Source organism: Ylistrum balloti, unplaced genomic scaffold (genome assembly GCF_031769215.1).
Source record: "Ylistrum balloti isolate Yb309-2 unplaced genomic scaffold, AGI_CSIRO_Ybal_v1 Utg371162, whole genome shotgun sequence".
Lineage (NCBI taxonomy): Eukaryota > Metazoa > Mollusca > Bivalvia > Pectinida > Pectinidae > Ylistrum > Ylistrum balloti.
In genome coordinates this window covers 211,322-224,137 of record NW_026782635.1, presented here as the reverse complement: position 1 = coordinate 224,137, position 12,816 = coordinate 211,322, and the positions used below count along the sequence as shown (strand labels likewise).

General features: G+C 35.2%; 1 protein-coding gene across 1 annotated transcript in view; it reads right to left on the bottom strand.

The window, feature by feature from the left end:
• Positions 1–263: 263 nt before the first annotated feature.
• LOC132561177 (uncharacterized) overlaps positions 264–12,816 on the bottom strand; it is a 64,246-nt gene continuing 51,693 nt past the window's right edge. Inside the window, exons 6-7 of the mRNA XM_060225903.1 lie at positions 1,620–1,785; positions 264–761 (exon numbers count right to left, since the gene is read on the bottom strand). Of these exons, the coding sequence (XP_060081886.1) occupies positions 541–761; positions 1,620–1,785 (387 nt within the window). The 3' untranslated portion in view covers positions 264–540. The remainder of the gene's footprint in view (positions 762–1,619; positions 1,786–12,816) is intronic.

Below are 12,816 nucleotides of genomic sequence, written 5' to 3'. Positions count from 1 at the left end.
GACGAAAATAAAAACTTTCATTTTTTTTTTTCATCTTTTACAACTACTCTCATTATGAAAAAACTATTTCAAAGCAGTAAGAAGGTATAAACTAAGCTGAAAGAAGCACTTGATCGAATATTGGTCACTTCGTTGTTTTCTTTACTTGTTCGTTAATGAGGGGTTTAAAATTCACTTACAGAAATTCCTGCCAAAATAATATACACGTGAAGAAAGTGTAATAATATTAAACAGCACCAACCTGTAGTTTGATATTTGTCTCCATGCTCGAGTTGCAGATATGACAAAAAGACGTGTCTAAAATCGCCTCCATTTAAAAAGAATTCTCTGTCAAGATCAGTATTAATAGAGATGTACTTATCGATTGTTTTGGTAATTATCAACTTTAAAACAAATGTTGTCGAAATCGCACTCTGTTACGTTAGTGTTAAGTGTCTTTGAACAAGGTTCAGGCCGTCAATCATTACACCACTTCCCTGTTTTCATCCCATTGTCCGAATGTCATATCATTAACATGACTATAGTCAGGCCATCTCTTCCTTACTTTGAGTATGGTTTGCGAGAATGGATGCAGGTCCGGGTAAGTGTCATTATAGACTGGAATATCCTCTCTGCCGGCTGACTGTCGTAGGATCGGAAAGAGAAAGCTGAACAGGAAGTGAAGTCCGTGACTGCGTCACATGACTTCCTGTCATCCAGTAATTCTCGATACGTTCTTGCCATGCATTCTAGTAAATTAACCACGCAACAGGGCGAATAATCTGCAACATACAATATAAAAACGATGTTAATATTTGAGTCAAAACATCATTAAATTTCTAAAGATTCGATATAAAAAGACATTTAATTAATATGAAAAAACAAATCCTTGAAAGATATAAGCATTTGCTTACGTATTGCATATGTGCATGAGTTCCTGAAACAACAAGATGTATCGGGCTAGAACAAGGTATTAAAAGGAAAAGGAAATGAAAAGTAGGTGATATCAATCTACACTTCTATCAAGGAGATTTTTTGGTATCGCTATAGCTGTTCTAAAGTCCGTCGAATTACCTTGCATTATATTTATATTTATCTATTACCAATTCAACAAACACAAGGATTCAGGGTTCACTTACAGAACAGTTATCAACAACACAACACAAGAATAAGATATCACGGTCAGTTATGCGTGTAACACAGCCTAAACGATACACTTGTAAATGTAAATGGAACTAGTGATAAAAAAAAAATGCTTTCAATTTTTCCTTCGACTCTGCCAGAGATAAATAAAAATTTCACAGTCTGGTTCATAATCAAGAAAGTTAAAATTGCATTAAATCCTGTTCAAAATATTGTTCTTTCTAACGTTTATTCGACTTTTCTGGCAGTAAAACTGATTAGAATGAATTGACCATAACCGGGATCTAAAAACCACATTTGTCTGATTAAATATAAACAGTCACAATGCATATATTTACAGATTTGAACGAAGAATCAAGAATGAATTTCATTACCTAGGAGACTGAATATCTAGAGGAAAGTAAAACGCAAAGCACAAGCTAAAATATAACACAGCAATAAGACAGGAACACCATTATTTGTCCTGTACTGTAGTCAATGTTTGTCTGAGGTCATACTTAGTTTATTGTCTAAGGACTTTGGTAGAGCATGAGTCGACCTTCCACATGCATGATGCCCTGATATAGGTATCAAAGCCTTCACGTTATTGAGTATGATGTACGCTTGACGGGAAGCCACCAGGTCACATGCTTCTATCTTTTCCAATACGCATGTCTCCAGTTCCTGAAACATTGCAATCAGAATGAAATATCTGTATTTGTATCTTATTAACATGGAAAATGTTTAAAGTTTAAGGAGGAACCAACAAAATACACCAACTTGTGCCTTATCAAATTAGACTATGGTTGTTTTCAGAACATATTTAAAACAAAAAAACAAGAAAATAACAATATGGCAACATAATTATAATTCAAACTCGAATTCCATAAAACTAGTGCAAAATATGAACAAAAGAAAGATTTACACTGAGACCCCTGAAAAAGTACAAGGATAATAGTATCATGTGTTCCGGAAGAGTAATCATCTTTTGCTTCACCGACGACACCCGCCATTTAAGCATTAGTCAATCCAAGTAAGTTATATCACGTTTTCAAGCGATAGCAGGGTACATAACAACGGAACCAACAGGCAAACTCACACTGTCCATTTACAGCTTCTTACGGTCTTGTTGTTTGTATTTCGGTAAACTTGGCATTTCATAAAATTTGAAAGCTCAGTGTGCAGATACCACGGATTGATACTATCAAGAACAAGACGCCCTTCTCTGATTGCTTCCTCAATGGCGAGTCGTGTTTAACAATCTGAATATCACTGTGGCAAATTTTGTAATGCTCATTATTTTGGAATATTAAACGTTCTAGCTTTAGTTCATTCTAAGGTATAAAGTTGTCCCGGTACGGTGATTTCATTCTACAAAATTACAAACAAAAGGTGCTCATGAATAAGATCTTGAGCACAAGAACAGAGTGACAGCTTTATTATCTTCATTCATTTTTCTGTTTAGATCATTCCTATATAGTTTATGTGATATAATCGTTTTGCTGACAATCTATTTAGAGCCTCGTCATCAAGCTTTGAGAGTTCGCGATGATACCTGACGTAGAGGTCTGTCCAAGCTTCTTTAAAACACGAAAGAATCTGTGTGTAATATAGCAGTAAGGATTGGGTTTCATCCTTTCCTATCCAGGTTTTGATAATCTAATTAGGAAGGGTGCCAAAAACAACATAATACATGTGTAGATAAAAAAATACAGAGAAAAAAGAAAGATTTATGATCCCTTATCTTGCAAGAAGAAATGTAGCTTTTGGATCCTACGACCATGAAGTATAATGCAGACCCTTTTCCTGGGCTCGGCTTTCTGATATGCACTGAACAAAATATACCAGAGTAATTACCGACTAGTAAGGGATTCCCACAATAAGTCAATACTCACGACATACAGTGATATATAGCAAGCATATTCCTTCCAAACTGACCTCAGAGTTATTGTACTTTAGAACGCAACACATACAAACGCTGACAAAGATCGACTTAAGAAATATCATGATTTTCTGCATGATCTAATCATTGTATTAAGGATTATTTTTACCATTACATATATAGTCAAGGGAAATGTTTGATTAGATGTGGATCTCTGGACGACCAGTTTAAAGAAAAATGTGTATTTATTACTCCCAACAAAATCGACACAGGAATTGAAACCTAATAGGCATGAACATTGATATCGTCTAATCCATCCAAAGCAACCAATCACGAAGGCGAAAGAACAATTAGGGCTGGGAAGGCAGGATACTGAAGGAAGTCAATTACCGGTAGAATATTTAAATAAAATACATCTTAAGAAAAACAATTCGAAAATACAGAGATACGACAAAAGGCATACCAAGCACTAAACATAAGCTTATGTGTTCTGTGTCGTCAATCATACGTTGATTTCTTCATGGTTGAATTGTTTACGTGCATCATGTTAATAGCAAAACGATATGAAGCAAAAAAACAAACAAACAAACAAAAAACAAATCAAAGTCTGCTTATGTTGAAAATGGTTGAATTCACCTCAGAGGACGTGTTACCTAAGTTGACCTTCTTGGTATTCCTATGTAATAAAGTAAAAGTTCTATGTAATAAAGTAAACCAGCTACAGTCGGAATGTACGGAAAATTGAATCATCATTTGGCAGCTTCCGTGGAAATCAAATTAGAACTCATATAATTGTGCTCTCTTCTACGATCCCATACCGAGGGTTATCGATTTCTGAAATCAATCAGGTCTGCGATCGCCCGACGTATTAATAATTCATTGAATTACCGGTGTTTTCATCTACTCTCACTTGCAGCAAGTATACGGCATTACGATATAACGATATTACCGAGGGGATTCATGAGCTGAGGATGTTTTGATTGTGTCATATCACAGGAAATCCATTTTTATCTGTCTCGTTATACACACAACGACTGCTTTGATTTTGTCCTGTTGTTTACATTTTACATGCAGCTTTAGCGAAATAAAAGATAACGGCTTAAAAAGATTAAAAAGAATGTAAATTAATAAAAGATAACAGCTTAAAAACATTCAAAAGAATGTAAATTAATTTTTTCAAACGTTTCTGAGATATTTTTTTCAAAACATGTGTTCTGCTTCGCGGAAGTATTTTTATTGCACAATTAATGAAGAATTTGCATACATCTGTCAACAATGCATAGACTTGTCATACTCATAGAGGTGTGTTTGGTTTCAATGTTGTTGGAACAGCTTGGGTTATGTAACATTATCTCAAAACCTGGACACCTGACAACAAATCTACAAAGTTTACTATTTTGTATTTTTTTACTGTTCAGTCGAGTGGCGCATTCATAACGCACTCGCCATTAACCTAGTGGTCCAAGGTTCGATTCTTGGAATGGACGTGAAAAGGTATGGGGGTCACCTGCCCGACCACGTGGACTTGTCCTTGATCTCCGGTTTTCCTCCCAGAGTAAGACCCCCGCGCGCTTCAATCCGGGCCAACAAGAGTGAATAATATAAGCAAGCTTTAAGCTTGTCTCGCAATTGTTGTAAAATGAATAAAGTTTATTTATCTATTACAAACTGCGTCCCTCTATTGGCTGACTTGTTTTTGTTTTCATACGAGGCAAACTTTATTGAAGAGTTTATCGATTCAGTCACAAAGACCTTGCAAAGTCGTTTAATTTCATCTTCAGATATATTGATAACGTCTTGTCTTTAAAATTCATTGACTACGTCCATCGTTTATATTCACAAGAACTTGAAACAAAGATACGACAGACTCTTCTACATCAGCTTCTTATCTCGATCACTCCCTACAACGAAATCAACATGACCAGCTTTCCATCAAACTGTATAATAAACGTGATGATTTCAATGTCCCTTTTGTGAATTTTCCATTTCTAGATAGTAGTATACCTGCATCTCCAACCTATGGTGTCTACATGTCACAGTTGATTCGATATTCAAGAGCCTGTTCCTATTATCACGAATCTCGTGCAAGAAGTAGTCAACTGCCTGACAAACTTGTAACACAAGGGTTCAAAAGATGAAGATTGATGAAAGTTATGGGGAAGTGTTATGGTCGCCATAATGAGAAATACTCCATTTCTGTGAGTGACATGAAGCTGGACATATTTCATACTCATTAGTTTGCCTGTTGCTTCCGTTGTTTTCATTTGAGAACGTGTCATTACTTACTTGGATTGACTAAGATTTACATGGCTGATGTCGTTGATGAAGAAGACGGAGCTAATTTTGGAACACCTGGTCTTATTCCCCTTGTACTTTTTTTTACGTAGTTCTGTTTAAATCTTTCTTTTGTCTATATTTTGCCCTAGTTTTATGGAATTTGAGTTTGAATTTTGTTGCCATATTAGTATTTTCTTAGTGTTTTTTTTTAAAAGAGAGGATAGATTGACGATATACTGCACACCAACACAGGAAATAACTTCAAGGTCAAATATAGTTGAAGAAAACCTACAAAACAAGCGGAAAAGTAAAAGATCACATCCAAATACATATCAAGTTGTAAATTAAAACAAAAGTGACATTGAATAAGAATCTTGTGGAACAAACCAACAACTCTGGGATCATTTACTTATCTAATTTAAAAAAAAAAAAATAGATGAAAGTAAAGACATTCAGTCGGTCATATTGTTCTGACATCCGACTTTCAAGGTCTTGTCGCTAGCTCATGTTATGCATCAGTCAGGTAAAATGAAAATAAAGTGATATATTTTCAGACATACCTGCTATGTATATATTCTAAATAGTAACCCACACCCCGTTTAGAATACGTATAATTATGTGTTTCCATAGCGGATGGTTAAAATAGTGGGTGAGACTTTGTAACATCCCATAACGGTCATTCCAGGAGAGTGAAAAGAATCCAATTACGAAATGTTTTCGACTGTTATTACGAAGTGTTGCTTTGCATGTTCATTTTCAAGACATTCATCAAAACTCTTTTCATTCATGCAATGATGGAGATATTACGGTATTGAAAGTCAGAATGAGGGAAATACTTATATGCCTTGTGTAAAGGCCAACGTGACAAATGCTGTAGTTTTCAGGTTTGGAGCAATAAGGTCAAACGTGAAGCAATCTCCATCGAACCATTACATCAAAAATTGTAAATAGCAAAATATACAAGACGAAAATCGAAAGCCAAATGCTTTAGTGTTATATAATGTAAGTTGTGAATGTTAAAAAGAGTAATCTTAGATGTGGTCTATACTTAGCCGATCACTCGAAGTCCTGATTTCACAGTCTTTGTTGTACCAAGATCCAACTCCTCCACCAATGACGTAATAGTCAATATGTTAATGATTCAATTAAGGCTCATAAGCCGTTCCAAATCTAATTTAACGTCTTTAATTAAAACATTTCCTCAAGCAGCGAAACTGAGATTTTTTGTGTTTTCCTTTAATCAAGCAAGTATTAGAAATAGTTCAGGAATCTCCACCAGTGCCCATCACTCCCTAACATTTACAACGTTCCTGTTTAGATTTCTTTGATGTTTCAGTTAGACATTAATTACCTCTGATAACCACAAGGAAAATGTAATGTTCCCGTACGAGGCCTCGAAAAACGTTAATGTTTTCAGAATACGCAGCCAGTGGTAGGCACTGCAGGTACGCCATAATCTGCGTGGTACGGTATAATTCACTCGAATAGTGGCACGGTTCTGAATATACACATAATTGGTGATGTTCGAAAATTATCAAATAAATGAAATTTAAGGAATTTACTTTTTTAGATCTTACTCAGTCGCCACCTAGGCTTAAAAAATTACGCTTTCAGCATATTTTGCTTATTTGATTATATTTTTAACAGTCCATCATTACATATAACCGTCAGTAGAGCAAAAAAAAAAAAAAAAAAATGAAACAGCCGAAAAAAGATCAAACCATTTTATTTTCTCTATTGTTTGTTTCGGTTTGAGAGTTTTCGTACAATTTACAAGACCCGATACAATGTATATCGATTTGTCACTCAAGATTAGTTGTTTCTAGTTGATTCACTTCCCCTAAGACATGTGTAATAGGTCTAATTATTAAAAGGTTATAAATCTGTAATCCAGGTAAGTTATGTCATGTTCTTGAATAAAAACAATGTATATAACAACGAAACCTAAGTCCAAATGACGAGCATCAAACACGTCAAGCTTCATATTGTACAAAGAAACCCTGTTTTGCGGTTTTAGGTCAATTCAAAACACAGCACGGAAATCGCGGACAGACAAGTAAACAAAGAATCAACTGCGACATGTATACACCGTTAATTTTAATGCAGGTTTATCGCTATCAAAAAAAAAATAAAAATAAAATGGTAAAAAAGTTCAAAAGGGCAATTGAAATCGAGACGCTTGGTGAAAAGCTGTCCGCGTTTATCTCGTTGTAGGAAAACATCCCAATAAGCGGATCATGTAGAAGAGTAAGTCGTGTCCTAGATTCTAGTGTTTATTTACGATGAGCGATCATGTAGAAGAGTAAGTCGTGTCCTAGATTTCCAATTCTAGTGTTTATTTACGATGAGCGTTGTCAATAAATATCTTGTTAATTAAAGAGAAGACGTCATCAATATATCTGAAAGTGAGAATGAAGGATTTTACAATATGTTTATTAAAATAACAAACGGGAGGGGTGCGCCATAAGATAGACACAAAGCTGCTCTATTGCATATGAATAAAAACGAAGTCAGCAGGGGCTCACATACATGCCTCAATTCGCAATCTCTAAGCAGGTGTAGATCTTGGTGGCATGCCGCAATGGAGTGAATATGAGATACTTCGTTAACAATGTTTACAGGGACGCACACACGCACAAAGTAAATACAGATACAGTGCACCTAATTTGAAATAGAGTTTGGATTAAAGTATACTCAAGGGATAAAGAAACACTTGTATATTGATTTTACAATAACAACAAGAAAATACCAACATGGGAAGCATAACCATAATCCAAATTCAAAGTCAATAAACAAGGACAAATATAAACTAATGAAATTCTGGGGGCCGCCAGCAAAACCATATGACGCTAACGACGAGCAGCGGTAATGGGTAGATCTACAAACGGGCGAAGTGCACACAGACCAACTTCCCCTTTCGTTTCCTTACAGGTTGTGCATGGATAGGACGGTCATGAGTACCTATGGTATGAAGGACAGATTCAGTTGCAGTAAGGTGCAGATAGCGAAATACGGGATATAGAAATAAACCTGTCCTAACGTTGTGACATCACGCGCGGATGCCCAGACCTAGGTCTGTCAACAACCCGCCCAGTTTCCCTTAGACGTCCTACAAGACGTTCTTTAGTGCAAAAATGGACACCAAAATGTCTTGCAACCTGTATCTGCTTTTACCTTGCATAACCATCGCAATGGTCTGAACCCTCTGAACTTCCGTCAGCCGTGCCATTGTTAAATGCCATCAGAAATTAATAAAAATATCGGAAAATGATGTGTCTGTATGAATACTATCTAATGGTATGACGAACAGTGTAATTCTATGTCACAGCACTGTTGTGCACTAGATTTTCCCGTTTCGTTTTCTCTCCGGATGCTTCGTCACGCAATACCATAATGCAACATTCTATACTGATCCACGTCCACTGTAATCTAGAGAGTCGCTTGGCCGATTTTCATTGTTTAAAAACAACGCATTCGCAAGATATTGCAACTCATCCATTAAGTATATAAAAGTTGATTTTACAAGATTTGGAACAGATATATCTACAAGGACGAGCCGGACAGCACAAAACATTGATGTAAGCATTCTAAGTTTGACAGAGATCGGTATAAAAAAGCGTAGATTTCCGAGCAAGATTTAACATGAGGCATTAAACAATTTGCAAAAACACATCTAAAATCTGTTAATAAAATGCCATAGACGAAAACAGTTTCATGCCAAGGTTGAAAAGACAACAAACAAATTGGATTAAAGTTAATTAAAAAGTAAGGAATTATGCAAAGTAGTACTGTAAAACACTTTCATCGAGCATCGAGAGAGGAGATCCTAAGGTAAGATTGTGAATATTTAAAAACGGGCACAACTCCTCAAAACAGCGTTGAATCAAAATGTCATTTAGGAAAGATAACTTCAGTTAAATTTTCAAACTAAGTTTCGAAGGAATTGGTCGAAAACGAAGCGAGAAGACATATGCTGATAAGGTCAGTAATTTCCCTAAAAAGTGTGTAATCAATTTTCCGTCGAGGAAAACTCAATTTCAAGCTATAGTCATACAACAAACCTAGTTGAAAGAGATCGGTTGAAAACGGAGGGAGGGTATCTCCGAACTTGATTCAGAAGAAAATGTCTAGTACATGTAACCCTTAAGAATACAGTTATAACAAACTGCAGTACCGAATAACATAACTGGATGTCGTTATTATAAAGCCTTTGGAGTTTTAAAGAGATGGATTAAAATATATAGGATATCCCGGACAAGTTTACGACGGAAAATTGGACAATGCCATACCATAATACTTCCCAACAAAATGATTTTGATAAACGCATAAAAATGTTGTTAACTGGCACAAAGAAGTTCCCATTCAAAGTAAAATAATTAAACTACGAAAGCGTTTATCGGACGTTAAACAGAGCACCAATTATTCACATGACAATTTAATAACTACTAATTATAATGAAAGATGCACAAAGTAAACCTGAGCGAATATGGACGCTTGCCTAAAAGTATGTTGTGTGGCAAATTTAAAGAGAAAAAAATGCATTCAATTTTTATTCTCGCAAACTTTTTAAAACCAATTTTGCGCCTGGTATTATTTTCCGGAAATGAGAAAATTTGTATCGATTTGAATGAAAAGGTTCATGAGCACTCTACACATGGAATGCTGTCCGACAGGAAGTTATCGGTATGATAATCTGAACGACAGTGCGGGATTGATTTTAGAGGTAGGATTTCCTCGGCGCCAAATGCTTGTTATTAAGCAATTCAAAACCAATAGAAACACTCAGTACATCCACGCTACATGTATGAATCAACATCAACATTGCAAATCAGCATCACTAAAACGTTTAATTTCCGTTTTTCTCAGATGAAGATTTTTGTTCCGTAGAACTTGAAGACGCCCTACGTATTGGCTTAAAAGAGCTTCATCTCGGCCGCTTCTACTCATCTGTTGACATAAAAGAGCTCCATATTTTATTCGAAATCATTTAAAGTACATAAGAGGCATGTTTATGATACAGCAGAGTTAATAATCTAAACTAAAATTTGTACTGAAAGGGCCTATTCACTTGTGGGTGTTTTGTACAATCTTTAAAATTACAATATTTACTGATGGTGCACTCTATTAGTTCCGAAGTATAGAATATACATGTAATTGGCCACTCTCTTGTAGTAATTCAATTGTTAAAAGACAAGGTTTGTTTAGAAATCTAAACCTATTTATGAAATGTAAAAACAAAAGGAAATCATAGCTGTGAAATGTAACACGTGAATATCGACATTTCTGTCAATAAAGCGCTTATGAACTCACTAGTTATATTTGCATTGTAGATTTTACAAAAAAAAATAATCTTTCTTGAATTTACCAACTAAAATCTACTTGTCATTGCGCGATATCGGCTTAAGAGATATGTAATCAGCGCAAAACCAAGAATAAAAAACCAGAATATCAACATCATCACTATTCAGACTCAAATTAAATAACCCCAGTGCAAAGGATGAACAACAAATATATGGAAACTACTTGAAAAATAACAAAGAGAATACAAACACGTGTTCGGAAGAGTTAGCGTAATCTGCCTCATCGACGACACCCACCATGTAATTCATGATCAATCAAAGTAGGTAATGTCACGTTTCCAAATTGGAACAAACTATACAACGGGACCAACAGGCAAACTAACGTGTTTTAAACTAGCTGTAGAAAACAAAGTTTTAAAAAAAATACATCATCTTGTCACTATTCATGTAAACAATAAACACGCTTTTATAGTGGAATAACAGCATAGCATCACCAAATGTTATCTTTTATTATAGTGTACAAGAAATTTCTCTCTTTCAAAGTTACCCAAACTTACAAGAAGACGAGTCAAATGAATAGGAAGCACGTGCACTTTTCCTGAAGACAAATATGACAAGTTAGGAATCCCATTATGAGATGCAATGTGTCATGGGAATAGCCGTTTCAGCAAAATCGTCAAATGTCAGCCGATTTCCCCTATGTTCGTCTTCCTTTATTACGACTTAGTGAGAATATCTATTTTGTTGGAAAAGATATATACAGCTAATTGATTGTTCGAGCCTGTGGCCAATTTTACAACAGGACAAAGCTGTCTGTTACACACAATAAGGATGCGACGATAACATGGTGTAGCCAGAAGTCATATGTTATCAGATGCTCTTTGAAACTAACGAGGAGAAAAGGAGACTGGCGTATAGTACATTATCTTTGAAAACATGGGTTTAGACCAAAGGCAATTTTTCTTAAAAGGCTTTAGTGAAATTGGCATGTGAACTTTAAGATGATCATTTTTACTAAAATGTCCTGTCGATATATATTAAAGCAGCTAGAATCGGTAAAACTTATGTTTAATTAAACCAAACATTTATACGATGACAATTATATAGCAGGTGATGACACTTCAGTGGAGACACGGGGGCTCTTGTTGATGCACTTTACTGTTCATATATCATTATTATCTTAGTAATTATTATTTTTGTACTCTTATGTTCTAACATTATTTCCTATTGTTTTATTTACATTTTAAACACTCTCCATAGGTGTCTTTTAGGTGTTAACATTTGTAAACACTAACATCATTTTTAATCACATGTAACGTTAGGTGCTCTATCATACAACTGTAATAGTTTATACAAAGCTGCCAGATTAACTTCGAATAAAAAGCATCGCTTTCTCAACACTTTTTCGTAGACTTGACATCTTGCAATTCTTCTCTGAAAAGGCGAGCACATGTCTGTGAATGAATTACATTAATTTAACGATATTTGGGTATGATTCCAGACATCTACCTCCTCTGCCTTATGTAAAGGTTGGTATTACCATCCATTAAGCTGTCGACAAATGTCAATGACAAGGGGACGTATTAACCATGTATATAGTCACTGGTCATAGATGTGTAACTAGTGTTTGCTTAAACTATCCACTTCACACATTCCAGAAGAGAAGGCTAGACAAATACTAAACGGAGCGTATATGTACTTCTCTTCCACTTTAGCTTATTACCTATACACTGTAATTTCCTATTTAAAATCATTTCAATTCCTTTCCATGATTAAAAACTACCCTCCATATAATGAAGTTACACAATTGTAAGGCATTATAAGCAATTTTCGTTAGTGAAATTTTCAAGAAGGCATGTGTTAACAAATTGGAGAAGAGGTGCGTTCCGAAAACTTAATCAAAAGAATAGGTCGAAGCAGGTCAGAAAATACATCAGTCTGGTATGCAGCGTACTATAAATGCATATGAATGTAGCGGCTGATGAAAAAGGTGGTGAAAAAATTGCATACAAAATCTTTTTCATGTTTCTTTTCAGCTAAGAAGAAATGTTAAAATTATTGTAAGGAACAATAGTTGTTACATGATAGGCCAAATCGGATGTAGCCAGATAACCCCTTTTTTCACACTGCTTTACTACATTACTTTATTATCACTATATTTAGGCACAACACAATGGTACCTCCTCTGGTACGCAAAAATCCCTTCTTGGGTGGTACCTACATACCAAGTCAATATATCAAAGTTAAATATTTGCA